Raw genomic sequence first — 27,023 nt, 5'->3', positions numbered from 1 at the left:
TTGATCTAGAGGGATGAAATGATGGGCAAATGGCCTCCCTCATCTGTCTATACCTTGTAGTCTTAACGTTAAGATGCTACTCTTGTGTAGATATGTGTTTGGTGAAGTATTCCATTTCCTTCGTGATCTAGGTCTCCACAGCATATACTGTCTGTGCATTGTAGATGTTTTGCTGAAACCAATAATATGAACATAATCCCCTCTCTATTTCTGTAACCTCCTCCAGCCCTACAACCCTCCCAGTACCCTGCGTTCTTCCAACTCTGGCCTCTCGCGTATCTCCCACTGCCTTCGCCCATCATTGGCGGCCGTGCCTCCAGCCATCTAAGTCCTAAGCTCTGGAATTCCCTCCCTAAACCTCTCTACCTCTCTCTCTCTCTCTCCTCCTTTAAGACGCTTTTTAAAACGTATGTCCTTGACCAAGCATTCGGTCCCCCATCCTAATGTCTCCTTCTTTGGCTCAAAGTCAATTTTGTCTGATTATGCTCTTGTGAAGTGCCTTGGGACGTTTTACTACGTGAAAGGTGCTCTATAAATGCAAGTTTTTGTTGATCATAGCCCACCCTGGGCCCATAGTCCAGTGGCAGGTGCCTGAAGTGCAACAGGCGCCTGCTTCCTGTGGCAACGACGCCCCACTCGAGATTCTTAAGCAGCCTTCGACTGCCAATTTTTTCTTTTGTCAAAAATCACCTTCTTTACATCATCTGATAAGTACAATATTAGGAATCTTGGTAATCCGATACCTGAGCCAGAAAAGGCCCACTGTCCTCCAGGGTGTGGTTGATGATTGACCAGCCAGGTCCAGTAATGGGATAGACCTGTTGCTGCAGCTGGGATTTTTCCCAATCATGCTCCAGATATCTCTGTGAACCAATAAGAAAGAAAGACTTGAATTTATGTAGCGCCTTTCACAACTTCAGGACGACCCAAAACATATTAGAGCCAATGAAGTACTTTTGAAGTGTAGTCACTGTTGTAATGTAGGAAATGCAGCAGCCAATTTGTGCACAGCAAGGTCCCACAAACAGCAATGTGATAATGACCAGATAATCTGTTAGGCGTTGGATAATTATTGGTCAGGACACCAGCCCTGCTCTTCTTTGTAATAGTGCCATGGGATCTTTTACATTCACCTGAGAGGACACACGGGGCCTTAGTTTAATGTCTCATCTGAAAGACAGCACCTCCAACAGTGCAGCACTCCCTCAGTATAGCACTGGAAGAATCAGCCTAGACTCTGTGGCTCAATAACCTTGGAGTGGGACTTAAACCCACAACATTCTGACTCATGGGCAAGAGTGCTGTCCACTGAGCCACAGCTGACACAATGGTAACAGGTAATGGACCATCCTGACCAGATAAGCAGCAGGAACCTTACCAATGCTCTATGTTGGTAAACTACACAGTCTCAGCTGGTTAAACTCCAGCACGACCTCTCCACACACTTGAGAGTCCCTAAGGCTTGGCTTTTACTAACCCTAAAATCTTTGTGGTGTGGTAATAAGTGTGGTGTGTCCCTACGGGGAGAGAGATTTAGGGTTCCATGTACAGAAATCATGAAAAACTAGTGGACAGGGACAAAATATAATTTAAAAGATTAATGGGATAACTCAAGGGGGACTGGAATACAAAGGGTTAAAAGTTATGCTCCAGTTGTATAAAGCTCTGCTTAGACCCCATCTGGAATACTGCGTTCAGTTCTGGGCACCGCACCTCAGGTAGGATATACTGGCTTTGAAGGGGATGCAGCCCAGTTTCACCAGAATGATACCGGGGCTAAAAAGTAGAGGACAGGTTGCATAAACTAAACTTGTATTTCCTTGAGCATAGAAGAATAAGGGGTGATCTAATTGAGGTGTTCAAAACATATTACAGCCAATGAAGTACTTTTGTTCAAGATGATTAAAGGGTTTGATAGGGTAGAGAGAAACTATTTCCTCTGGTGGGGGAGTCCAGAACAAGCGGGCATAACCTTAAAATTAGAGCTAGGCCGTTCAGAGGTGATGTCAGGAAGCACTTCTTCACACAAAGGGGAGTGGAAATCTGGAAACCTCTCCCCCCCACCCCCAAAAAAAAAAAAAGCTGTTGAGGCTGGGGGTCAATTGAAAATTTGTTAGGCAAGGGTATTAAGGGATATGGAACCAAGGCGGGTTAATGGAGTTAAGATACAGATCAGCCATGATCTGATTGAATAATGGAACAAGCTTGAGGGGCTGAATAGCCTACTCCTGTTCCTTCCTATATTCCTAATTAGCAATTAGTGGCCAATCTTCTGTGACATGCGGAGTTAAGGCCAAGTGTAGTCTTCAGGAGAAGTGAGGTTTGAAGACGGGGAGGTAATTGGAAAGAAATAACTTTCATTTATATAGCGCCTTTCATGACCTCAGGGTGTCCCAAAGCGCTACACAGCTAATGAATTACTTTTTGTGTGCAGCCACTGCGTTTTTGTAGGGAAATGTGTAGCTAGTTTGTGCACAGTAAGATATGGAATCAAAGCAGGTAATTGGAGTAAAGATACAGATCAGCCATGATCTAATTGAATGGTGTAACAAGCTTGAGGGGTTGAATGGCCTCCTCCTGTTTCTATGTTCCTATGAGAGTGTGCACTTCGTATTGGGCAAGCATGAAGCTTACCTGGGTTGCAATTCTCGGCATCTTGGTTCTGGGACTCTTAAACATGGCGATTGGTTTGTGTACGTCAGGAGAAACCAAAGAAACCTCATACCTCATATAATTTATAGTTTCCTTCAATAAAATTGGCAGGAAAAGAAAACACCAAATATATTATTGCCATTTTGTTTTATTGTCAAACATGGTAACCGGACAAGTTAATATATAATCAAAATTATATATTTTTCTTTTTTTTTCTTATTTTTTTTTACAAACGGTAAAATAGGCCGAGCGTACCTTGTATTATTTGACCCCGCTCACACTCTCACTCACTCTCAGTGTAAGGATGAATTTTCAACAAAAAAATTAACAACACCAAAGAACTTCAGAAACCCTGCGCAGAGACTTTGGTTGAATACACATCTGTGACTCCATCACTTCGGGCTGCAGGAAAGATACCACGGAAACTGACAATCGGCAAAATAAAACTTTTTTTAAAATTGTTAAATTCATTAAGGTTTGTTTTTAAACTTTTCCTCACCTCTAAAGAGCAAACAGTAAACTTTCCTTTGATAAGGCATCTAAAGTTCATATAATAAATGGATTTTAAAAAAAAAAAACATTTCTCACAACCAAAAAGCTACAATGGCAAAGTTTTAAAATTCAGGGGAAAAAAATAAACACTGCACCAGTGCATGAAAATTAAAAAAAATAATGTAACCACAGGTTAAACAGTTCAATTTGCTTTTAATCGGCTTGTGTGCTAGTGTGTGGGTACAGGTATGTGTGTACAGTGATATTGTAACATTTATAAACGTTAGGCTTACAGAAAGGTTTTGTTGTCAGAAAGAAGAAAAAAAAGTTCTCCATCACTTCAAAAATGAGTGCACCCTTTTAATGAGTGAGGGCAGCCTGCCGCACTTCCTAACATGGGTGAACACTGCACGCACGGATTTCTCTCATGTCCTTGCAGCTGGTGATCTGGGAGGTGCGATATTTTCTCTTCACGACCATGAAACGCTCCTGTATGCCTCCGCCGCAGAACTTGCTACAGTCAGTCCACGCTGTCCACGGTCTCATCTTGCATCCTAAACAAACGGGAGGATTTGGGGGTTAGTGTTACTTAAGGGAGGTAACAATTACAACTGATTACGGGAATTTTTCACAGCATAGAAAGAGGCCATTCGGCCCAACTGGTCTGTGCTGGTGTTTATGCTTCACACGAGCCTCCTCCCTCCCTACATCATCTCACCCTAACAGCATAACCTATTCCTTTCTCCCTCATGTACTTATCTAGTTGCCCCTTAAGGGTATCTATGCTATTTACTTCAGCTATTCCATGTGGTAGTGAGTTCCACATTCTCACCACTCTCTGGGTAAAGCAGTTTCTCCTGAATTCCTTATTGCATTTATTCATGACTATCTTATATTTATGACCTCTAGTTCTAGACTCCCCCACAAGTGGAAACATTTTCTCTACATCTACCCTATAGAACCCCTTCATAATCTTAAAGACCTCTATCAGGTCACCCCTCAGTCTTCCCTTTTCTAGAGAAAAGAGCCCCAGCCTGTTCAGTCCTACCTGATAGTTGTACCCTTTCGGTTCTGGTATCATCCTTGTAAAAAAAGCAATGGGATAAATTGGGGGTGGGTTCCTCACCTCATGTCTGGGTCTGCTGTAGACTAATTGATAAGATTTATTGCGATAATTATATTTATTGCAAGAGCTCTATTATTGTTGAGATTACATGCAGCTACCAGGATGGTAGAAGGTGAACCAGATGGACCTTGGTTTTTGTTTTTGTCCAGTAATTCCTATATTCCCACATATTCCTTTTTATTGGAATGATTGCCCATCCACTGTAGAATCTGCCCAATTGTCATTCCATTGAAATCAGTGGGATGAAAATCGGGCAGGTTCTACAACAGACGGGCAATTCACTCTGCTAGATTACCACCCAAGAGAAGAAAACTAAAATTCATCCCAATGTAAAGGAATATGAATTACTAGACCAAAAAAAAAACCAAGGTCCATCTAATTCACCTTCTACCATCCTGGTAGTCACATGATACAACAATAATGGAGTTGTTGACCAATTACAGCAATCAATCTCTGTCAATTAGTCTCCAACAGACCCAGACATGAGGTGAGGAAAACCCCCAGTGGTGGAGAGCTTTGGGAACCATAGGTCCAAAGTCACCTGTTCCTCCCGAGCCTGTTACACTGACCACATGTCATGTCTCAAATTACTCATATATTGCATCCCAAAATGTTACTTTAGGAATATAGAATCACGAGTAGCCTATTCAGCCCCCTCGAGCCTGTTCCACCATTCTATGATCTGACCAATAATATCACTGTCAGTCCTACTAATACTGAGAGTAATTTCAATTCTAAAGGGCAAAGTTTCTTTCAAGGAAACAAAAGTCAAATGCAAGACCACTAAAAATCATATTCTTAATGATTGCTGTTGAGCTAATTTGAATACAAATTTAGTAGAATACAGATGAAGTGCTGTCACTGCATTGAAAAGCCCAAGAGGCAAAGTAGCACTAATGGAAGAATGATTTGCTGTCTCCAGATGTTACACTTGTTTCTAACTTATCTTTCCCAATTTGAAATGGTTCTGAACATCTGGTTTCATCAAATTTTGCTGAGTCTTATATAGGCGAAGTGTTGAACCTTCTTACAAATCTTAAGTGATCTAAATTTTGATGCTTCAGGTTCTTTCGGGGAGAGTAGGGAGATTCCTCTGACCTCGTACGTGGTTAATTGGAGGACCATGGTATATGCCTTTGATCTGTACAAACGTAGCAGAAAGCTGCAGGTGCGGGATGTCTGAAAAAACCCCAGAAAATACCGCAAACACTCAGCAGGTCAGGCAGCATCTGTGGAGAAACACGGCAGGGGTCAGTGCCTGTTTCTAATCCAGATAAATGACCTGGATACTGAATATCTTGGCAAGGGCTGCTCTTTTGCTGATGCCTCATTGGTGGATAAATCCTAAATGAGAGCAGTATCAGCAAGAAAGAAAGAACTTGCCTTTCTATAGCGCCGAGCACAATGTTAGGATGTTCCAAAGCACATCGCAGGTAACAAGGTGCTTTTTCTTAAGTATAATCACTGTTGTAATGTAGGGCAATGTGGCAGCCAAAATTACACACAGCAAGGTCCACAAACAGCAATGAAATAAATGACCAGTTAAGCTGTTGGTTGAGGGATAAATATTGGCCAGGACACTGGGAGCACTCCTGTGCTCATCTTCAAATAATGCCTTGAGATCTTTTGCATTCACCTGAGAGAGTAGGCAGGGCCTCTCTATAATATCTCAGCAGAAAGACAGCACCTCTGACAGTGCAGCATTCCCTCAGCATCGCACTGATGCCAGATTAGATTACTTGCTCAATTCTCTGAATTGGGGCTTGAGCCCATGACCTTCTGACTCAGAGGCAAGAGTTTCTCTACTGAGCCACGACTAAGACCCACATGATGATAAGGCACAGCATCAATTCCATGCATACATAAGGAATGACACACTGTTAGATTTTCAGGGTTGTTCAAGAACCTTCCTGAGGCCTCACTGGGAACTCAGGTACCTGTATGATCTGGAATGTCAGGGTCTCCTCTCATCTGTTTATTCCGTTGCCTTTCTGGAGCTTCTTTGCGGCGCCTCTTTTCATCGCTCATCCTCCTCGAACACTTCCGCACTTTGCACTTCTTGCGTTGGATGGTCTCGGGACACAAAGCCCCACCAAACTGCGGCTCCAGTTTAATCTTCCTGGTCCTGATCACATGTCCCTTCCCACAAGACTTGTTGCACTCTGACCATTCTGACCATTCTGAGACCATGCAATCAGTGGCTGCAATTGGAAAAAAAAGATGAGCTTTATGTTTCTGATATCATAAAACAGCACAAACTTCAATAATAATGAGTATTGTTTATACAGAATTGATAACATATTAGTTTTGCTGGTTGAATCAATAGATCTAAAAAGGATAGACAGGTACAGGGAGTAATAGCCTTTCATTTGAAACACTGTTCCTCCTCAATAAATGTAACTCCATCTAAACCCCAAATCTGTGGGTTTTCCCCCAACACTTCTCTTACATACCTGAATAGAGTAGAAGCAAAAGTTGTTGATCGAGAAAATTATTTTCTTATCTCTAGTTTTCAGTGGCTACCCGTGTCACTTCAAATGCATCTTTGGAATCTACCTCCGGCCTCTGCTGCCAGGGTTGATATCAGGGCTCCCCGGAAACACCAGAGATTTGCTCCAAGTGCACCATCCCCCTCCCCAAATCCTCAACTTTGTAAAGTGGCCATTTTAGCCACAAGTTTATTTCAAGTCTCCGGGATCCAGGTTGCCTCCCATGCCTCAATTCTCACGGTAGTCCCCACTTGTCCTCTCTGGAGAAACCATTGTGGGCCCCTTCTCGCTCAGTGTACCAGCCTCCAGAGTTACAGCAGGCACCCCCACCCCCACCGAGGCTGAGGACAAAGGAAATCCCAATGGAGAGATTTCCCACACCATCTGGCACGATTGCCCTTATACTGTTGGAGGGTCCACTCCTTCCAAAACCTCTTGGCTGCACAATTCTCTGGGACCCTGCAAATCCAGGTCCCTGTCTGTTTCCCAGTCCATCTGTTGCAGTGAGTCTGGAGAAGAGCAGTGGGATTTCATCCCTATATTCTCCATTATGCATAGTGGGTAGGGTAAGACACATCTTTTTTTATTCCAGGTGAAACCACAATCCACAAGAGTGAATCTTTCATGTTTTACAACATTAATCCCAGTCAGCCTGGCTCATTAAAAGAAAAAACTTGTATTTCTGTAGTGCCTTTCACGACCTCAGGACATCCCAAAGCGCTTTACAGCCAATGAAGTATATTTGAAATGTAGTCACTGTTGTAATGTAATGTAATGGCAGCAGCCAATTTGCGCACAGCAAGATCCCACAAACAGCAACGAGATAATGACTAAATCATCTGTTTTTAGGAACATAGGAACAGGAGCAGGCCATTCAGCCCCTCATGCCTGCTCCGCCATTTGGTAAGATCATGGCTGATCTGTGATCTAACTCCATATACCCGCCTTTGGCCCATATCCCTTAATACATTTGGTTGCCAAAAAGCTATCTATCTCAGATTTAAATTAAACAATTGAGCTAGTATCAATTGCCGTTTGCAGAAGAGAGTTCCAAACTTCTACCACCCTTTGTGTGTAGAAATGTTTTCTAATCTCACTCCTGAAAGGTCTGGCTCTAATTTTTAGACTGTGCCCCCTACTCCTAGAATCCCCAACCAGCGGAAATAGTTTCTCTCTATCCACCCTATCTGTTCCCCTTAATATCTTAGAAACTTCGATCAGATCACCCCTTAACCTTCTAAACTCCAGAGAATACAACCCCAATTTGTGTAATCTCTCCTCGTAACTTAACCCTTGAATTCCGGATATCATTCTAGTAAATCTATGCTGCACTCCCTCCAAGGCCAATATGTCCTTCCGAAGGTGCGGTGCCCAGAACTGTTCATAGTACTCCAGGTGCAGTCTAACCAGGGTTTTGTATAGCTGCAGCATAACTTCTGCCCCCTTGTACTCTAGTCCTCTAGATATAAAGGCCAGCATTCCATTAGCCTTATTGATTATTTTCTGCACCTGTTCATGACACTTCAATGATCTATGTACCTGAACCCCTAAGTCCCTTTGGACATCCACTGTTTTTAACTTTTTACCATTTAGAAAGTATCCTGTTCTATCCTTTTTTGATCCAAAGTGGATGACCTCACATTTGTCCACAATGAATTCCATTTGCCACAGTTTTGCCCATTTTCACGGTGTTGGTTGAGGGATAAATATTGGCCAGGACACTGCGGCAGGGGGCCACGGACGAATTTTCAAGATTTGCTTCCCCTCAAATTGGCCTGGTTTTTTATCTGTTTTTTCTCCTCTCCCAGGAGATCACATGGGTGTCAGGTGGGGTGGGGAGTGTATATATTGTGAGGCACAAGACATCACAGTTGTGTGGGGACAGGCTGGATGGACCAGAGGGTCTTTTTCTGTCCGTATTGTCCGATATGAGTGGATGGGGAGGAATGGAGGTCAATGGGAAATGTACATCGCTGCCTCTTTGAGTGGGTAACACACAGCCCAACTCCCCAACCCTCCCCCCCACCCCCCCATCGCATCAGTGAGTATCAGGCAATAGTCACAACAAATACAGGTTGAAATCGTCCTGGGGAGTCTTCAAGCTCAACGGCCAAAAACATTATGAAGAGGTTACAACTATTTGGAAAGGCTGAACAGGCTGGGGCTCTTTTCTCTAGAAAAGAGAAGTCTGAGGGGGGGTGGGGGGTGACCTGATAGAGGCCTTTAAAATTATGAAAGGATTTGATAGGGTATTCATAGAGAAGATATTTCCACTTGTGGGGTAGTCCAAAACTAGAGGCCATAAATATAAGATAGTCACTAATAAATCCAATAGGGAATTCAGGAGAAACTTCTTTACCCATTGAGTGGTGGGAATGTGGAACTCGCTACCACAAGGAGTAGTTGAGGTGAATGGCATAGATGCATTTAAGGGGAAGTTAGATAAACACATGAGGGAGAAAGGAATAGAAAGAAATATGCTGATAGGGTTAGATGAAGTAGGGAGGGAGGATGCTCGTGTGGAGCATAAACACTGGCATTGACCAGTTGGGCTGAATGGCCTGTTTCTGTGCACTAAATTCTATGTAATTCTATGTTTATAAAGTTCACCATTTTGAGACCTCTACTTACGGCATTCTGGTAGCATGCACTTCTCCACCTGCTCCAGTTCCTCGTTGCACTCCCCCACCTCGGCTGGAGACTTCAGCATCCTCCTCCGCGAGCGCATGCCGATCCCACAGGTGACACTGCAGTCGCTCCAGTCCGACCAGAGGGTCAGCATACAGGGAATGGTCTCTGAGACCGAATACAGAACAGCGGTTGAAAATCCAACATCTACTCCGCGGAATCGCAACGCTAAAATGCAGATCAACGCATCCAGGTCAACACATCAGCACCAACAACCTTTATTAACCCTTAGTAAGTTCAGACCACCCAACTCTGTCAATCTTCAATGTGTGGGCTTTTGGTTGGCTGATAAGAATCAGCTTTTGGAGCATTGTACCGAGCCAATGAAAACCCAGGGGCTGAAATTCCACAGGGGCTCCCCCACTTGCATCTCCACTACAGTCTCCCCGATCTCTTCAACCTGGCTCCCATTTCCAAAATGGATGGTGGGAGCCAAGAGAGATGAGTAAGCTAACAAGTGAAGTGACTTGAAATTAGCTGTTGTTTTTAAAGAGATGGTTAACTTTATTTGAGTTAAAATAAAAACATTGACATTGACATTGACATTGAGAGCAATCGCTGCACGGCACTGGGAGGAGCAGGAACCATGGCTGATATTTTCATTCCTAGCCCGGAAGCAGTAAGACCAGTTCATGACTAACGTTTCTGCAATTCCCTCACCTACTTCTTTTAATACCCTGGGGCGGAAACCATCAAGTCCTGGAGATTTCCCTATTTTAAGTCCCCTTATTTTCTCTACTATCATTTTGTTATTTGTATTGAATCCAATAAGTTCCTGCCCTATGATTTGTTTTACAGTTTCCCTTTTATAACTGGTATATTTTATCCTGCTCTTCTTCCATGAAAACGGATACAAGGTATTTGTTTAATAATCTGCCATTATCTTGTTGCATGTTACAGTACTTCCATTGAGGTCAACGAAAGTCAGGTGGGGTGGGGTGGCCGGTCTGCGAGTTCCTGGTGGTAAAATGAAAATTGGCTCCATAATGTTTAAATCCACGTTCCCATTAATTTGCAGAAACTAAGAGATCTTGGTTGGATTTCTCAGCCAACAGTACTAAGAACAGCCCTTTCCCAAACCTCCAGGCCCATGGAATTAAGACAGAACAAATCAACAAACAGATAAAAAAAGCACAAGTAGGATGGAGCTGCCTGGGTTTTTGTGGCCAGATTTCCAGGCTCTAGAGGCTGTAGTTTGGACACTCCCATATTAAAATCGAGGGGGGGGGGTTGATGAAATTGTTCTGCGCTGATAGCTTTGAGCGAACCGACAGCCCCTTTGATACTAGCCTTGGTTTTCTTTCCCATCGACAAGTCAATGGGTAAAACGGGCTGCCGATTGGCTCGGAGCAGGTTTCTTACTACAGGCATAGACCAATATCACCCCTTTCCCCCCTTTCCCTCCCCCCACATCCCACACCCCCCCACAACTTTCATTACTACAGGTCTGTCGATAACAAACAACAAAGAGGGTTGATTCTGAGTTTTGGGGGGGCCAACTGGTGGAGTGCACTGGGTGAATGCACTGGTGGAGTGCACTGGTGGAGCGGGCTGGGGGAGCGGGCTGGGGGAGCGGGCTGGGGGAGCGGGCTGGGGGAGCGGGCTGGGGGAGCGGGCTGGTGGGGTGCACTGGTGGAGTGCGCAGGAGGAGTGCGCTGGTGGTGTACTCTGGGGATTGGCCCGGGGGAGTGCACTGGAGAATGCGCTGGTGGAGTGCATTGGGAGAATGAGCTGGTAGACTGTGCTGGGGGAATGAGCTGGTGGAGTGCATTGGGAGAATGAGCTGGTAGACTGTGCTGCGGGAATGCACTGGTGGAGTGCGCTGGGGGAATGAGCTGGTGGAGTGCACTGGGAGAATGAGCTGGTGGAGTGCACTGGGGGAATGAGCTGGTAGAGTGCACTGGGAGAATGAGCTGGTGGAGTGCGCTGGGGGAATGAGCTGGTAGACTGTGCTGCGGGAATGCACTGGTGGAGTGTGCTGGGGGAATGAGCTGGTGGAGTGCACTGGGAGAATGAGCTGGTGGAGTGCGCTGGGGGAATGAGCTGGTGGAGTGCGCTGGGGGAATGAGCTGGGAGAATGAGCTGGGAGAATGAGCTGGTGGAGTGCGCTGGGAGAATGAGCTGGGAGAATGAGCTGGGAGAATGAGCTGTTGGAGTGCGCTGGGAGAATGAGCTGGGAGAATGAGCTGGTGGAGTGCGCTGGGAGAATGAGCTGGGAGAATGAGCTGGGAGAATGAGCTGGTGGAGTGCGCTGGGAGAATGAGCTGGTAGACTGTGCTGGGAGAATGAGCTGGTGGAGTGCACTGGGGAATGAGCTGGTAGACTGTGCTGGGAGAATGAGCTGGTGGAGTGCACTGGGGGAATGAGCTGGTAGACTGTGCTGGGAGAATGAGCTGGTGGAGTGCACTGGGGGAATGAGCTGGTGGAGTGCGCTGGGGGAATGAGCTGGTAGACTGCGCTGGGAGAATGAGCTGGTGGAGTGCACTGGGAGAATGAGCTGGTGGAGTGCACTGGGGGAATGAGCTGGTAGACTGCGCTGGGAGAATGAGCTGGTGGAGTGCACTGGGAGAATGAGCTGGGGGAATGAGCTGGTGGAGTGCGCTGGGGGAATGAGCTGGTGGAGTGCACTGGGGGAATGAGCTGGGGGAATGAGCTGGTGGAGTGCACTGGGGGAATGAGCTGGTGGAGTGCACTGGGGGAATGAGCTGGTGGAGTGCACTGGGGGAATGAGCTGGGAGAATGAGCTGGGGGAATGAGCTGGTGGAGTGCGCTGGGGGAATGAGCTGGTGGAGTGCACTGGGAGAATGAGCTGGTGGAGTGCGCTGGGGGAATGAGCTGGTGGAGTGCACTGGGGGAATGAGCTGGGGGAGTGCACTGGGAGAATGAGCTGGTGGAGTGCACTGGGGGAATGAGCTGGGGGAATGAGCTGGGGGAATGAGCTGGTGGAGTGCACTGGGGAATGAGCTGGTGGAGTGCACTGGGGAATGAGCTGGTGGAGTGCACTGGGGAATGAGCTGGTAGACTGCGCTGGGGGAATGAGCTGGGGGAGTGTGCTGGGGGAATGAGCTGGTGGAGTGCACTGGGGGAATGAGCTGGTGGAGTGCGCTGGGGGAATGAGCTGGTGGAGTGTGCTGGGGGAATGAGCTGGGGGAATGAGCTGGTGGAGTGCACTGGGGGAATGAGCTGGTGGAGTGCACTGGGGAATGAGCTGGGAGAATGAGCTGGGAGAATGAGCTGGGAGAATGAGCTGGTGGAGTGCGCTGGGAGAATGAGCTGGGAGAATGAGCTGGGAGAATGAGCTGGTGGAGTGTGCTGGGAGAATGAGCTGGGAGAATGAGCTGGTGGAGTGAGCTGGGGGAATGAGCTGGTGGAGTGCACTGGGGAATGAGCTGGTGGAGTGCGCTGGGGGAATGAGCTGGTGGAGTGCACTGGGGGAATGAGCTGGGGGAATGAGCTGGGGGAATGAGCTGGTGGAGTGCACTGGGGAATGAGCTGGTGGAGTGTGCTGGGGAATGAGCTGGTGGAGTGCACTGGGGAATGAGCTGGTGGAGTGCGCTGGGGAATGAGCTGGTGGAGTGTGCTGGGGGAATGAGCTGGGGGAATGAGCTGGTGGAGTGCACTGGGGAATGAGCTGGTGGAGTGCACTGGGGGAATGAGCTGGTGGAGTGCACTGGGGAATGAGCTGGGAGAATGAGCTGGGAGAATGAGCTGGGAGAATGAGCTGGTGGAGTGCGCTGGGAGAATGAGCTGGGAGAATGAGCTGGGAGAATGAGCTGGTGGAGTGTGCTGGGAGAATGAGCTGGGAGAATGAGCTGGTGGAGTGTGCTGGGAGAATGAGCTGGGAGAATGAGCTGGTGGAGTGCGCTGGGAGAATGAGCTGGGAGAATGAGCTGGTGGAGTGCACTGGGAGAATGAGCTGGTGGAGTGCACTGGGGGAATGAGCTGGGGGAGTGCGCTGGGGGAATGAGCTGGTGGAGTGCACTGGGAGAATGAGCTGGTGGAGTGTGCTGGGGGAATGAGCTGGGGGAGTGCGCTGGGAGAATGAGCTGGGGGAGTGTGCTGGGGGAATGAGCTGGGGGAGTGCGCTGGGAGAATGAGCTGGGGGAGTGAGCTGGTGGAGTGCACTGGGGAATGAGCTGGTGGAGTGCACTGGGAGAATGAGCTGGTGGAGTCATAGAGTCATAGAGTCATACAGCACGGATAGAGGCCCTTCGGCCCATCGTGTCCGCGCCGGCCATCAGCCCTGTCTACTCTAATCCCATATTCCAGCATTTGGTCCGTAGCCTTGTATGCTATGGCATTTCAAGTGCTCATCCAAATGCTTCTTGAATGTTGTGAGGGTTCCTGCCTCCACAACCCTTTCAGGCAGTGAGTTCCAGACTCCAACCACCCTCTGGGTGAAAAAGTTCTTTCTCAAATCCCCTCTAAACCTCCCGCCTTTTACCTTGAATCTATGTCCCCTTGTTATAGAACCCTCAACGAAGGGAAAAAGCTCCTTAGTATCCATCCTATCTGTGCCCCTCATAATTTTGTACACCTCAATCATGTCCCCCCTCAGCCTCCTCTGCTCCAAGGAAAACAAACCCAATCTTCCCAGTCTCTCTTCATAGCTGAAGCGCTCCAGCCCTGGTAACATCCTGGTGAATCTCTTCTGCACCCTCTCCAAAGCGATCACATCCTTCCTGTAGTGTGGCGACCAGAACTGCACACAGTGCGCTGGGGGAATGAGCTGGGGGAGTGCGCCGAGGGAGTGCGCTGGGGGAGTGCGCCGAGGGAGTGCGCTGGGGGAATGAGCTGGGGGAGTGCGTTGGGGGAGTGCGCTGTGGGAGTGCACTGGGGAAATGTGCTGGTGGAATGCACTGGTGGAGTGCGCTGGTGGAGTGCGCTGGGGGAATGAGCTGAGGGAGTGCGTTGGGGGAGTGGGCTGGGGGAACGAGCTGGGGGAGTGAGCTGGGGGAGTGAGCTGGGGGAGTGAGCCAAGGGAGTGCGCTGGGGGAATGAGCTGAGGGAGTGCGTTGGGGGAGTGGGCTGGGGGAACGAGCTGGGGGAGTGAGCTGGGGGAGTGAGCTGGGGGAGTGAGCTGGGGGAGTGAGCTGGGGGAGTGAGCTGGGGGAGTGAGCTGGGGGAGTGAGCTGGGGGAGTGAGCTGGGGGAGTGAGCTGAGGGAGTGCGCTGGAGGAGTGGGCTGGGGGAACGAGCTGGGGGAGTGAGCTGGGGGAGTGAGCTGGGGGAGTGAGCTGGGGGAGTGAGCTGGGGGAGTGAGCTGGGGGAGTGAGCTGGGGGAGTGAGCTGGGGGAGTGAGCTGGGGGAGTGAGCTGGGGGAGTGAGCTGGGGGAGTGAGCTGAGGGAGTGCGCTGGGGGAGTGCGCCGAGGGGGTGCGCTGGAGGAATGCGCTGGGAGAGCGCCCTGGGGGAGAACGCTGGGGGAATGCGCTGGGGTAGTGCGCTGGCGGAATGAGCTGGGGGAATGAGCTGGGGGAGTGAGCTGGGGGAGTGAGCTGGGGGAGTGAGCTGGGGGAATGCGCTGGGGTAGTGCGCTGGCGGAATGAGCTGGGGGAATGAGCTGGGGGAGTGAGCTGGGGGAGTGAGCTGGGGGAGTGAGCTGGGGGAGTGAGCTGGGGGAGTGAGCTGAGGGAGTGCGCTGGAGGAGTGAGCTGGGGGAGTGAGCTGGAGGAGTGAGCTGGGGGAGTGAGCTGGGGGAGTGAGCTGGGGGAGTGAGCTGGGGGAGTGAGCTGGGGGAGTGAGCTGGGGGAGTGAGCTGGGGGAGTGAGCTGGGGGAGTGAGCTGGGGGAGTGAGCTGGGGGAGTGAGCTGAGGGAGTGAGCTGGGGGAGTGAGCTGGGGGAGTGCGCTGGGGGAGTGCGCCGAGGGGGTGCGCTGGAGGAATGCGCTGGGAGAGCGCCCTGGGGGAGAACGCTGGGGGAATGCGCTGGGGTAGTGCGCTGGGGGAATGTACTGGGGGAGTGAGCTGGAGGAGTGAGCTGGGGGAGTGAGCTGAGGGAGTGCGCTGGAGGAGTGGGCTGGGGGAACGAGCTGGGGGAGTGAGCTGGGGGAGTGAGCTGGGGGAGTGAGCTGGGGGAGTGCGCCGGGGGAGTGAGCTGGGGGAATGAGCTGGGGGAGTGAGCTGGGGGAATGAGCTGGGGGAGTGAGCTGGGGGAGTGAGCTGGGGGAGTGAGCTGGGGGAGTGCGCCGGGGGAGTGCGCCGGGGGAGTGCGCCGAGGGGGTGCGCTGGAGGAATGCGCCGGGGGAGTGCGCCGAGGGGGAGCGCTGGAGGAATGCGCTGGGAGAGCGCCCTGGGGGAGAACGCTGGGGGAATGCGCTGGTGGAGCGCCCTGGTGGAGTGCGCTGGGTGAGTGCGCTGGGGGAATGCACTGGGGAATGCGTTGGTGGAGCGCGCCGATGGAGCGCCCCAGTGGAGTGCACTGGGGGAATGCGCTGGGGGAATGAGCTGGGGGAGTGCGCCGGGGGAGTGCGCCGGGGGAGTGCGCCGAGGGGGTGCGCTGGAGGAATGCGCTGGGAGAGCGCCCTGGGGGAGAACGCTGGGGGAATGCGCTGGTGGAGCGCCCTGGTGGAGTGCGCTGGGTGAGTGCGCTGGGGGAATGCACTGGGGAATGCGTTGGTGGAGCGCGCCGATGGAGCGCCCCAGTGGAGTGCACTGGGGGAATGCGCTGGGGGAATGAGCTGGGGGAGTGCGCCGGGGGAGTGCGCCGGGGGAGTGCGCCGAGGGGGTGCGCTGGAGGAATGCGCTGGGAGAGCGCCCTGGGGGAGAACGCTGGGGGAATGCGCTGGTGGAGCGCCCTGGTGGAGTGCGCTGGGTGAGTGCGCTGGGGGAATGCACTGGGGAATGCGTTGGTGGAGCGCGCCGATGGAGCGCCCCAGTGGAGTGCACTGGGGGAATGCGCTGGGGGAATGAGCTGGGGGAGTGCGCCGGGGGAGTGCGCCGGGGGAGTGCGCCGGGGGAGTGCGCCGAGGGGGTGCGCTGGAGGAATGCGCTGGGAGAGCGCCCTGGGGGAGAACGCTGGGGGAATGCGCTGGTGGAGCGCCCTGGTGGAGTGCGCTGGGTGAGTGCGCTGGGGGAATGCACTGGGGAATGCGTTGGTGGAGCGCGCCGATGGAGCGCCCCAGTGGAGTGCACTGGGGGAATGCGCTGGGGGAATGAGCTGGGGGAGTGCGCCGGGGGAGTGCGCCGGGGGAGTGCGCCGAGGGGGTGCGCTGGAGGAATGCGCTGGGAGAGCGCCCTGGTGGAGTGCGCTGGGTGAGTGCGCTGGGGGAATGCACTGGGGAATGCGTTGGTGGAGCGCGCCGATGGAGCGCCCCAGTGGAGTGCACTGGGGGAATGCGCTGGGGGAGCGCGCTGGGGGAATGTGCTAGTGGAGCGCCCTGGTGGAGCGCACTGGTGGAGTGCGCTGGGGGAGCGCGCTGGGGGAATGCGCGGGGAGAATGCGCTGGTGGAGCGCACTGGTGGAGTGCGCTGGGGGAATGCGCTGGGAGAATGCGCTGGTGGAGTGCGCTGGGGGAGCGCGCTGGTGGAGCGCACGGGTGGAGCGCACTGGTCAGCCGCCTGATCATCCGGCGAAGAGGCCGCCTCCCAGATGATTTTGAGGACCCGGGCCGCATTCAAATCTGGCGGGTGAGCTGCGGGACAGATTGAGGCCTCGAGATCGGGCCAGGACCACGGGGTGAGGTCGTCAGGTAGTCACACTCGTGGGGGTCCTGGGGTGGCAGTAGTCCGGATTAATTTTTGTGCATCCCAGGGGTGAACACCAGCTCCTCCTGGGCCCACAAAAATCATTCGACACTTTCTTTTGCCGGCCCTCTTCAGCTCCATCGCCCGTGGAACTGGTCGAAGGGGGCACGGCACAGGCTGCGACCAGTTCCGACCTATATTGGCGATGGGGGCCCTATTTACGTCACAGGACCCCAACTTCCATTTTAAAAGGGGGCCTATTGCCTGAAACAGGCGGGCGCTTCGGACGCCCGGACCCTTTCAAAATGGAGCCGCCTGCATCGCCGGTGTTAACGGGAGTGCGAAGGCTTCCGACCCCAATGCTCAGGCCATTACCAACCCCCCGTTAACACCAAGTGAAGAGAGTGTAAATCCATCCCAAGGACTATAGAGAAAAAGAAATGTCCTGTTCACTGTTCCTCCATGTTAACTCCACAGGAAGCTGTCCATCAAACAAACTACTCCCTGGTCAGAGGGAAGAGTCTGGAAGAACTTCCTGTCCTTGACTGTGGTGACGGAGTTACAACAATATCGATAGAGCAGCGAGAGAATAAACATTGATTTTCAGTTCTGAACTGCTGTATATCATAACATTATGTATATCCATAATTGAAGAAGAGCAATTTTTTTTTAAAAGAATTTTCTGCGTCATTTGGAACTCGTACAGATACTCTGAGATTCCCAGCCTCAGCTCTTGAACTGCCCTTATACTTACGACAGTCTGGCATTGAACATTTCTCCATTTGTGCAGTTTCCACTTTGCACATGGATCCATCTGACGGATGCATCTTGACCATTCTCTGCCGCCTCTTGGTGCCCATCCCACAGCTGGCACTGCACTCCTCCCATTCTCCCCACTCCGTCACGAAGCAGGTGTTTGATGCTAACGTCAGGGGAGGAAGAGGAAATTCATGAGGAATCTGGCAGAAAACTCGCCGACAGTCCCTTATTTGTTCGCAACCTCGGTGTCCTATTTGACCCTGAGCTGACCTTCTGACCCCATATCCTCTCCATCACCAAGACCGCCTACTTCCAACTCCATAGCATTGTGCGTCTCCACCCCTGCCTCAGCTCATCTGCTGCTGAAACCCTCATCCATACCATTGTTACCTCGAAACTTGACTCTTACCATGCTCTCCATAAACTTGAGCTCATCCAAAACTCTGCTGCCTGTATCCTCACTCGCACCAAGTCTCGTTCACCCATCACCCCTGTGCACACTGACTTACCTTGGCTCCTGGTCTGGCAACGCCTCAACTTTAAATTTCTCATCCTTGTTTTCAAATCCGTCTATGACCTTGCCCCTCCCTATCTCTGTAACCTCCTCCAGCCCTACAACCCTCCGAGATCTCTGCACTCCTCCAATTCTGAACTCTTGTGAATCCCTGATTTTCATCACTCCACCATTGGCGGCCGTGCCTTCAGCTGCCTCAGCCCAAAGCCCTGCAATTCCCTCCCTGAACCTCTCCCTGTCTCTACCTCTCTCTCCTCCTTTAAGACACTCCTTAAAACCTACCTCTTTGACCAAGCTTTTGGTCATCTGTCCTAATATCTCCTTATGTGGCTCGGTATCAAATTTTGTCTGATTACACTTCTGTGTAGTGCCTTGGGACATTTTACCACATTAAAGGCTCTATATAAATGCAAGTTGTTGTTACCTTGGACGGTCCCACTATGGTATGGCTGTACTCACAAAAAGAAGGGGCAAGAGAAAAATAAACTCATCAGGCCCATCGATCCCTGCCCTGCCCCAATTACAGTCTATAGCGGGTGTGTTGGTGCCAGCGCAATTTGCCTGCTATACGCGTTGGGACAGTTTAAAGGGAAACCCTACGGCCATCAGGTAGCGAGTGATGCCCAAGCCTAGAGAGTGAGTATTTGATTGTGGGATTCTCCCTGAGTTCTTACCCGGGGTCCGTACACCTGGACTTTGCATCGCGAGTCCTGCTCAGGCCCAGCAATGACCTCATGGTGGCTGGCAGCTGAGGTCCCACCCGCTGTGAGTTCGAGAGGAGCACGGGCATTTTGGATCACAGAGGAAGAACTGGCATGGGGAATGAGAAAAATGGGCATCGGGGAGAAGATATCTTGGTTTTAGAGGGGGTGCAGCGCATGGTTAAATTATGAGTACAGGTTGCACAGCCTAGGTTGTATTCCCTCGAGTAGAGAAGATTAAGGGACGATCTAATTGAGGTGTTTAAGATCATTAAAGGATTTGATAAGGTAGATAGAGGGAAACTATTTCCTCTGGTGGGGGGAGTCCAGAACAAGGGAGGCTTAACCTTAAAATTAGAGCTCGGCTGTTCAGGGGTGATGTCAGGAAGCACTTCTTCACACAAAGGGGAGTGGAAATCTGGAACTCTCTCCCCCAAAAAACTGTTGAGGCTGGGGGTCAATAGAAAATTTCAAAACTGAGATTGATAGATTTTGTTAGGTAAGGGGATTAAAGGTTACGGAACCAAGGCAGGTAAATGGAGTTAAGATACAGATCAGCCATGATCCAATTGAATGGCTGAACAGTTTGGAGGGGCAGAATGGCCTACTCCGGTTCCTATGTTCCTTTGAGGAATGTCCTTAGAGGGAATGAAGCCACAGCTATTTGTGGGAGTAGGAGCGATTGAACCAGTCAATGGGGATTCAGGGCCAGGGAGAAAGGAAAGTGACCTGAGAGGTGAGAAACTGAATACTCTCAAACAACAGCAGCACCTGTTCCTGCCCGTAATACGGGGAGTGCTTTATTACTCTGTAAGCAGCAACTTCAAAATTGATTTTAATGCAAACGGATAACAGTTTGCGCTTATTGGCCGATTTAAACGATAGCCCGATTTAAACGTGGGCTTTTTGCGTGGTGGGGACTGCACTTGTAATGCGGACTAAAATTTTCTGCGTCCAATTACAGGTAAAGCTTTGTAAAATTCTCCACACCATGGTAATCAAGCAAGTTCCAGGAGAGCATGGTTATCTGTGAGGTATCATTAGACACATACAAGTAACCCCAGCCCTGCCCCGCTATCTCTTAACTTTGGTATCTCAGGTGTCAGCCATGGCTCATTGGGTAGCACTCTTGCCTCCGAGTTAGAAGGTTGTGGGCTCAAGCCCTGCTCCAAGGACTTGAGCACAAATCCCAGGCTGATACACCATTGCAGTATCTGAGGGAGTGCTGCACTGTTGGAGGTGCTGTCTTTTGGATGAGATGTTAAAACCAAGGCCCCGTCTGCCCTCTCAGGTGGACAGAAAATATCCCACGGCACCATTTCAAAGAAGAGCAGCAGAGTTCTCCCTGGTGTCCTAGGCCAACGTTTATCCCTTGCCAATCAAGGGCAATTAGGGATGGGTAATAAATGCTGGCCTTGCCAGTGATGCCCACATCCCATGAACGAATAAAAAAGCATCTTTAAAACAGATTATCTGGTCATTGCCACATTGCTGTTTGTGGGACCTTGCTGTGTGCAAATTGGCTGCTGCGTTTCCGACATTTAAACAGTGACGACACTGCGAAGAAGTACTTCATTGGCTGTAAAGTGCTTCGGGACATCCTGAGGTCATGAAAGGTGCTACATAAATGCAAGTCTTTCTTTCAACGTCCTTGGAAACACAAGACTGTAACGGGACCGGAAGTTTTACATTCCAGTGACTTGGTCTTCACCTTCATTTTTTTTCCTGATCTAACCATCGTTCTTGAGTTGACTGCTAACAAGGAGCAGCTGAGAGCAATGGCCAACTTTAGTGAAACACACTCTCAAGACTGAGATTGATAGATTTTTTTTGGATAAGGGTGTCAAGAGATCTGGAGCATAGGTGGGTGAATGGAGTTAATATACAGATCGGCCATGATTCGATTGAATGGCGGAGCAGGCTCGAGAGGCTGAATGGCCGCCTCCTGTTTCTATGTTCCAAATTTTCTAGGTTAAAGGCGCTATATAAATGCAACCTGATGTTGGTTTGCACGAGATCCACAGTTCCCGAGCCTGACGACAGTAGGTCAATATAAAATCACCTTAAAACAGTGTGCAGGGGCAGGCTACGTAGTATGTCTTGATTGCGTGAAGAGCATGTTTTTATAAATGGGGCTGCAAACAGGTCCTGCTGTGAATGCAGACACCCTCTCTGTGCCCAGACTGTCTATACAATCCACCCACAGCAAATTGTATTTTTAAATTGCCTTTTGTTTGTACTTTCACAGCTGTGCAACAGTATCACAATATCGCACATAATCAAATCAGCACAATGTGCGAAAGAAAGAAAATCAAAAGCAAAATGCTGCGGATGCTGGAAAGAAAGACTTGCATTTATATAGCGCCTTTCATGACCTCAGGATGTCCCAAAGCGCTTTACAGCCAATGAAGTACTTTTTTGAAGTGCAGTCACTGTTGTAATGTAGGAAACGCAGCAGCAAATTTGCACACAGCAAGGTCTCACAAACAGCAATGTGATAATGTCCAGATAATCTGTTTTTTCGATGTTAGTTGAGGAATAAATATTGACCAGGCCAACAGGGAGAATTCCACTGTTATTCTTCAAAATAGTGCCATGGGATCTTTTACATCCACCTGAGAGGGCAGACAGGACCTCGGTTTAACATCTCATCCGAAAGACGGCATCTCCTTCAGTACTGCACTGGGAGTGTCAGCCTAGACAATGTGCTCAAAGTCTCTGGAGTTGGGCTTGAACCCACGACCTTAAGACTCAGAGGCGAGAGTGCTACCCATTGAGCACAAATAGTGCATTACTTTGAAAATTAATGTTTTAAATAAGAACATAAGAACATAAGAAATAGGAGCAGGAGTAGGCCAATCGGCCCCTCGAGCCTGCTTCGCCATTCAATAAGATCATGGCTGATCTGATCCTAACCTCAAATCTAAATTCATGTCCAATTTCCTGTCCGCTCCCCGTAACCCCTAATTCCCTTTACTTCTAGGAAACTGCCGATTTCTGTTTTAAATTTATTTAATGATGTGGCTTCCACAGCTTCCTGGGGCAGCAAATTCCACAGACCTACTACCCTCTGAGTGAAGAAGTTTCTCCTCATCTCAGTTTTGAAAGAGCAGCCCCCTATTCTAAGATTATGCCCCCTAGTTCTAGTTTCACCCATCCTTGGGATCTTCCTTACCGCATCCACCCGATCAAGCCCCTTCACAATCTTATATGTTTCAATAAGATCGCCTCTCATTCTTCTGAACTCCAATGAGTAGAGTCCCAATCTACTCAACCTCTCCTCATATGTCCACCCCCTCATCCCCGGGATTAACCGAGTGAACCTTCTTTGTACTGCCTCGAGAGCAAGTATGTCTTTTCTTAAGTATGGGCACCAAAACTGTATGCAGTATTCCAGGTGCGGTCTCACCAATACCTAATATAACTGCAGCAATACCTCCCTGTTTGTATATTCTATCCCCCTAGCAATAAAAGCCAACATTCCGTTGGCCTTCTTAATCACCTGCTGCACCTGCATATTAACTTTTTGATTTTCTTGCACTAGGACCCCCAGATCCCTTTGTACTGCAGTACTTTCCAGTTTCTCGCCATTAAGATAATAACTTGCTCTCTGATTTTTCCTGCCAAAGTGCATAAGCCTCACATTTTCCAATATTGTATTGCATCTGCCAAATCTCCGCCCACCCACCCAGCCTGTCTATATCCCATTGTCGTTTTTTTATGTCCTCCTCACTCTCTACTTTCCCTCCCATCTTTGTATCATCTGCAAACTTTGATATGTTACACTCGGTCCCCTCCTCCAAATCGTTAATATAGATTGTAAAGAGTTGGGGACCCAGCACCGACCCCTGCGGAACACCACTGGCAACTGGTTGCCAGTCCGAGAATGAACCATTTATCCAACTCTCTGCTTCCTGTTAGATAACCAATCCTCCACCCATGCCAGAATATTACCCCCAATCTAGTGATTCTTTATCTTGAGCAATAATCTTTTATGTGGCATCTTGTCAAATGCCTTCTGGAAGTCCAAATACACTACGTCCACTGGTTCCCCTTTATCCACCCTGTACGTTATGTCCTCAAAGAACTCAAGCAAATTTGTCAGACATGACTTCCCCTTCGTAAAGCCATGCTGACTTTGTCCTATTAAATTATGTTTATCCAAATGTTCCGCTACTGTCTCCTTAATAATAGACTCCAAAATTTTACCCACCACAGATGTTAGGCTAACTGGTCTATAACTTCCTGCCTTCTGCCCACTACCCTTTTTAAATAGCGGTGTTACATTAGAAGTTTTCCAATCTGCCGGGACCTTTGCCGAGTCCAGAGAATTTTGGAAAATTATTACCAAAGCAGCCACAATCCCTACTGCCACTTCCCTCAAGATCCTAGGATGTAAGCCATCAGGTCCAGGGGATTTATTCGCCTTGAGTCCCATTAATTTACTGAGTACCAATTCCTTAGTGATTGTAATCGTATTTAACTCCTCCCCCCCAAAGCCCCCTGTTTGTCCAGTGTTGGGATATTCTTAGTGTCCTCTACCGTAAAGACTGAAACAAAATATTTGTTCAGCATTTTTGTCATCTCCATGTTTCCCACCATTAATTTCCCGGTCTCATCCTCTAAGGGACCTACGTTTGCCTTAGCCACCCTTTTTCTTTTTATATAACTGTAGAAACTCTTGCTATCTGTTTTTATTTTTTTTGCTAATTTATTTTCATAATCTATCTTCCCTTTCTTAATCAATCCTTTCGTTACTTTTTGCTGTCTTTTGAAGACTTCCCAATCTTCTATCCTCCCACTAAGTTTGGCTACCTTATATGTCCTTGTTTTTAGTCGGATACTATCCTTAATTTCTTTACTTAGCCACGGATGGCTGTCATTTCTTTTACACCCTTTTTTCCTCAGTGGAATATATATTTTTTGAAAGTTGTAAAATAACTCCTTGAATGAACACCACTGCTCATGTACCATCTTACACTTTAATCTATTTTCCCAGTCCACTTTAATCTCCTTTATTCAAGCTCAGTACGCTTGTTTGAGAACCAACCTTCTCACCCTCTAATTGGATATGGAATGTAACCATGTTATGGTCACTCATTCCAAGGGGATCCTTAACTAGGACATTATTAATTAATCCTGGCTCATTACACAGGACCAGGTCCAAGGTTGCTTGCCCCCTTGTAGGATCAGTTACATACTGCTCAAGAAATCCATCCCTAATATACTCAATAAACTCTTCCTCAAGGCTGCCCTGCCCAATTTGATTTGTCCAGTTAATAGGATAGTTAAAATGGTTTTGTTTTACTAATATGTTGTAGCAGCACTGTTGACTGTTGATGCTGACTGTCCAAGGGGAAACATTGGCAGTCCTGCAAAGTACTTGCCCATTTCCAAGTTCAATTGACCTGAATGGAGTGTCTGAACTGCAGTTGGTTCGCTCAACCTGCCAGCCAAGTGGCAGAAAGTGATCAATTGAGTGGTAACAACATCCCGACTGTAGTGCTGAAGACTTGTGCTCCAGAACTTGCAGTGCCTCAAGCCAAGCTGTTCCAGTACAGCTACAACACTGGCATCTACCCAACAATGTGGAAAATTTCCCAGGTATGTCCTGTCCATGTAAAGCAGGACAAATCCAATCAGGCCAATTACCGCCCCAAAGGCCTACTCCCAATCATCAGCAAGGTGATGGAAGGTGTCGTTGACAGTGCTATCAAGCGGCACTTACTCACCAATAACCTGCTCACCGATGCTCAGTTTGGGTTCCACCAGGACCACTCGGCTCCAGACCTCATTACAGCCTTGGTCCAAACATGGACAAAAGAGCTGAATTCCGTAGGTGAGGTGAGAGTGACTGCCCTTGACATCAAGGCAGCATTTGACCGAGTACGACACCAAGGAGCCCCAGTAAAATTAAAGTCAATGGAGACCGGGGGAGAAACTCTCCAATGGCTGGTGTCATACTTGGCTGTTTCTGGTTGTTGGAGGCCAATCTTCTCTGCTCCAGGACATCGCTGCAGAAGTTCCTCAGGGCAGCATCTTAGACCCAACCATCTTCACCAGCTTCATCAATGGCCTTCCCTCCATCATAGTTTCAGGAGTGGGACTGTTCACTGATGATGGTGCAGTGTTCAGCTCCATTCGCAACTCATTCGCATGCTTGGGCTGATAAATGGCAACTAACATTTTCCCCGCACAAGTGGCAGTCAGTGACCGTCTTCAAAACAAGAGAGAGCCTAACCACTTCAATGGCATTACCATTCCCACCATCAACATCCTGGGGTCACCATTGACCAGAAACTCAACTGAAACAACAAGAACTTGCATTTAGAGTGCTACCAACATTAGAGGCTGACATTAGAGGTTTATTCACCTTTCCTACATTACAACAATGACTGCACATCAAAAAGTACTTCATCGGCTGTGAAGTGCTTTGGGACATCCTGAGGTCGTGAAAGGCACTATATAAATGCAAGTCTTTCTTTTTTCCAGTCTGCATCCGAAACATTGACCCATCTTTTCTATTATCCCCTTTAGGTGCTGACGGACCTACAGTGCATCTCCAGCACTTTTATCCTTATCCCACTTACCACATTCCTCATTGACGATGCAATTTTCCGTCTCTTCGGTGGGCAGTGTGCAGAGGGAGCCGTCCTCTGGGTACTGCTTAATGTATCTTTCCCGCGACCGCATGCCCATTCCGCAGGAGATGCTGCAAGGAGACCAGCTGATCCACTCGGACATCATGCAAGTAGACGCATCTGGGGAGTACAATTAATATATTACTGAACCGAGCAAAAGCCTTACCAACATATGAAATCGACAGGCAGGAAAAGACCAGCTGGTCCATCAAGCCTGGCCCACACCATGATGGCCGGAACATCCTGACTAAACACATCCTCCCACCCCCAACCATAGACATGTAACCTCCTGGGAGAGGCAAAAAAAAAGAGGAAAACCTGGGCTTATTTGGGGAAAAAAACTCTGGAAAATTCCTCTCCAACCCCCTCAGGTGATTGAAACCAGTCCAGCAATTCACAAGGACCATTTGTTATCTGTTAACCCACTTACCTTCTAGAAGATACGATCTCTGTCCTAGTCAGGAACTGGTCCAGCTCCCTCTTGAAGGTGAGCAGAGAGTCAGCACCCACCTCAATAGCCGGCAACGCATTCCAGAGACTCACTAATCTCTGGGAAAAGAGGAACTGCCCAACATCCAGTCTATTCCCACTCTTCTATAGTTTGAACTCGTGTCCCCGGTCCTCCCCAATCTGTTAAACTGGAATAACCTACCAATGGGGATGCTATCCAGCCCTTTAATTATTTTATAGACCTCTATCAGCTCACCTCTAAGTCGATGCTGCTCTAAAGTAAATAGACTAAAGGTCATTGAGCCTATCTGAGTAGCTGAGGTGCTTTAAACTAGGAATCATTCTTGTGGCTCTCCTCTGGACCTTTTCCAAAGTCACTATATCACCCGCCTTGTGGGGGGACCAAAACTGAGGTCTGACAAGCGACCTTTGTAGTGACAAAATGGTGTCCGTTGAAACCTTCCCTTTTTAACATTTAATTAAATGCTTCAGTTTGCACTTCCAGGAAAGAACAGAAGTTTTGTCGTAAAATCATTGAAAGGGTCTTGCCACAGAATTCCAAACCGTACTAAACAATTGATGGGGCTTCAGTTATGTGGAGAGACTGGAGAAGCTGGAGTCGTTCTCCTTAGAACAGAAAAGGATAAGGAGAGATTTGATAGAGGTGTTGAAAATCATGAACGGTTTTGATAGAGTAAATAGGGAGAAACTGTTTCCAGTGGCAGAAGGGTCGGTAACCAGAGGACACAGATTTAAGGTGATTGGCAAAAGAGCCAGAGGTGACATGAGGAAACATTTTTTACGCAGCGAGTTGTTATGATCTGGAAT

The 27,023-nt window shown here is 49.0% G+C and overlaps 1 protein-coding gene across 2 annotated transcripts in view; it reads right to left on the bottom strand.

The window, feature by feature from the left end:
* Positions 1 to 2,782: 2,782 nt before the first annotated feature.
* spon1b (spondin 1b) overlaps positions 2,783 to 27,023 on the bottom strand; it is a 467,163-nt gene continuing 442,922 nt past the window's right edge. For both annotated transcript variants that reach the window (XM_067994217.1, XM_067994218.1), the window contains 5 exons: positions 25,695 to 25,865; positions 17,885 to 18,052; positions 9,391 to 9,555; positions 6,208 to 6,471; positions 2,783 to 3,698 (listed from right to left, as the gene is read on the bottom strand). In XM_067994217.1, the coding sequence (XP_067850318.1) occupies positions 3,535 to 3,698; positions 6,208 to 6,471; positions 9,391 to 9,555; positions 17,885 to 18,052; positions 25,695 to 25,865 (932 nt within the window). In that variant the 3' untranslated portion in view covers positions 2,783 to 3,534. The remainder of the gene's footprint in view (positions 3,699 to 6,207; positions 6,472 to 9,390; positions 9,556 to 17,884; positions 18,053 to 25,694; positions 25,866 to 27,023) is intronic.

The sequence above is a fragment of the Heptranchias perlo genome, chromosome 12 (assembly GCF_035084215.1).
Source record: "Heptranchias perlo isolate sHepPer1 chromosome 12, sHepPer1.hap1, whole genome shotgun sequence".
In the NCBI taxonomy this organism is placed as follows: domain Eukaryota; kingdom Metazoa; phylum Chordata; class Chondrichthyes; order Hexanchiformes; family Hexanchidae; genus Heptranchias; species Heptranchias perlo.
Note: the sequence above shows the minus strand (reverse complement) of the source record. Positions and strands in the feature narration are given on the sequence as shown.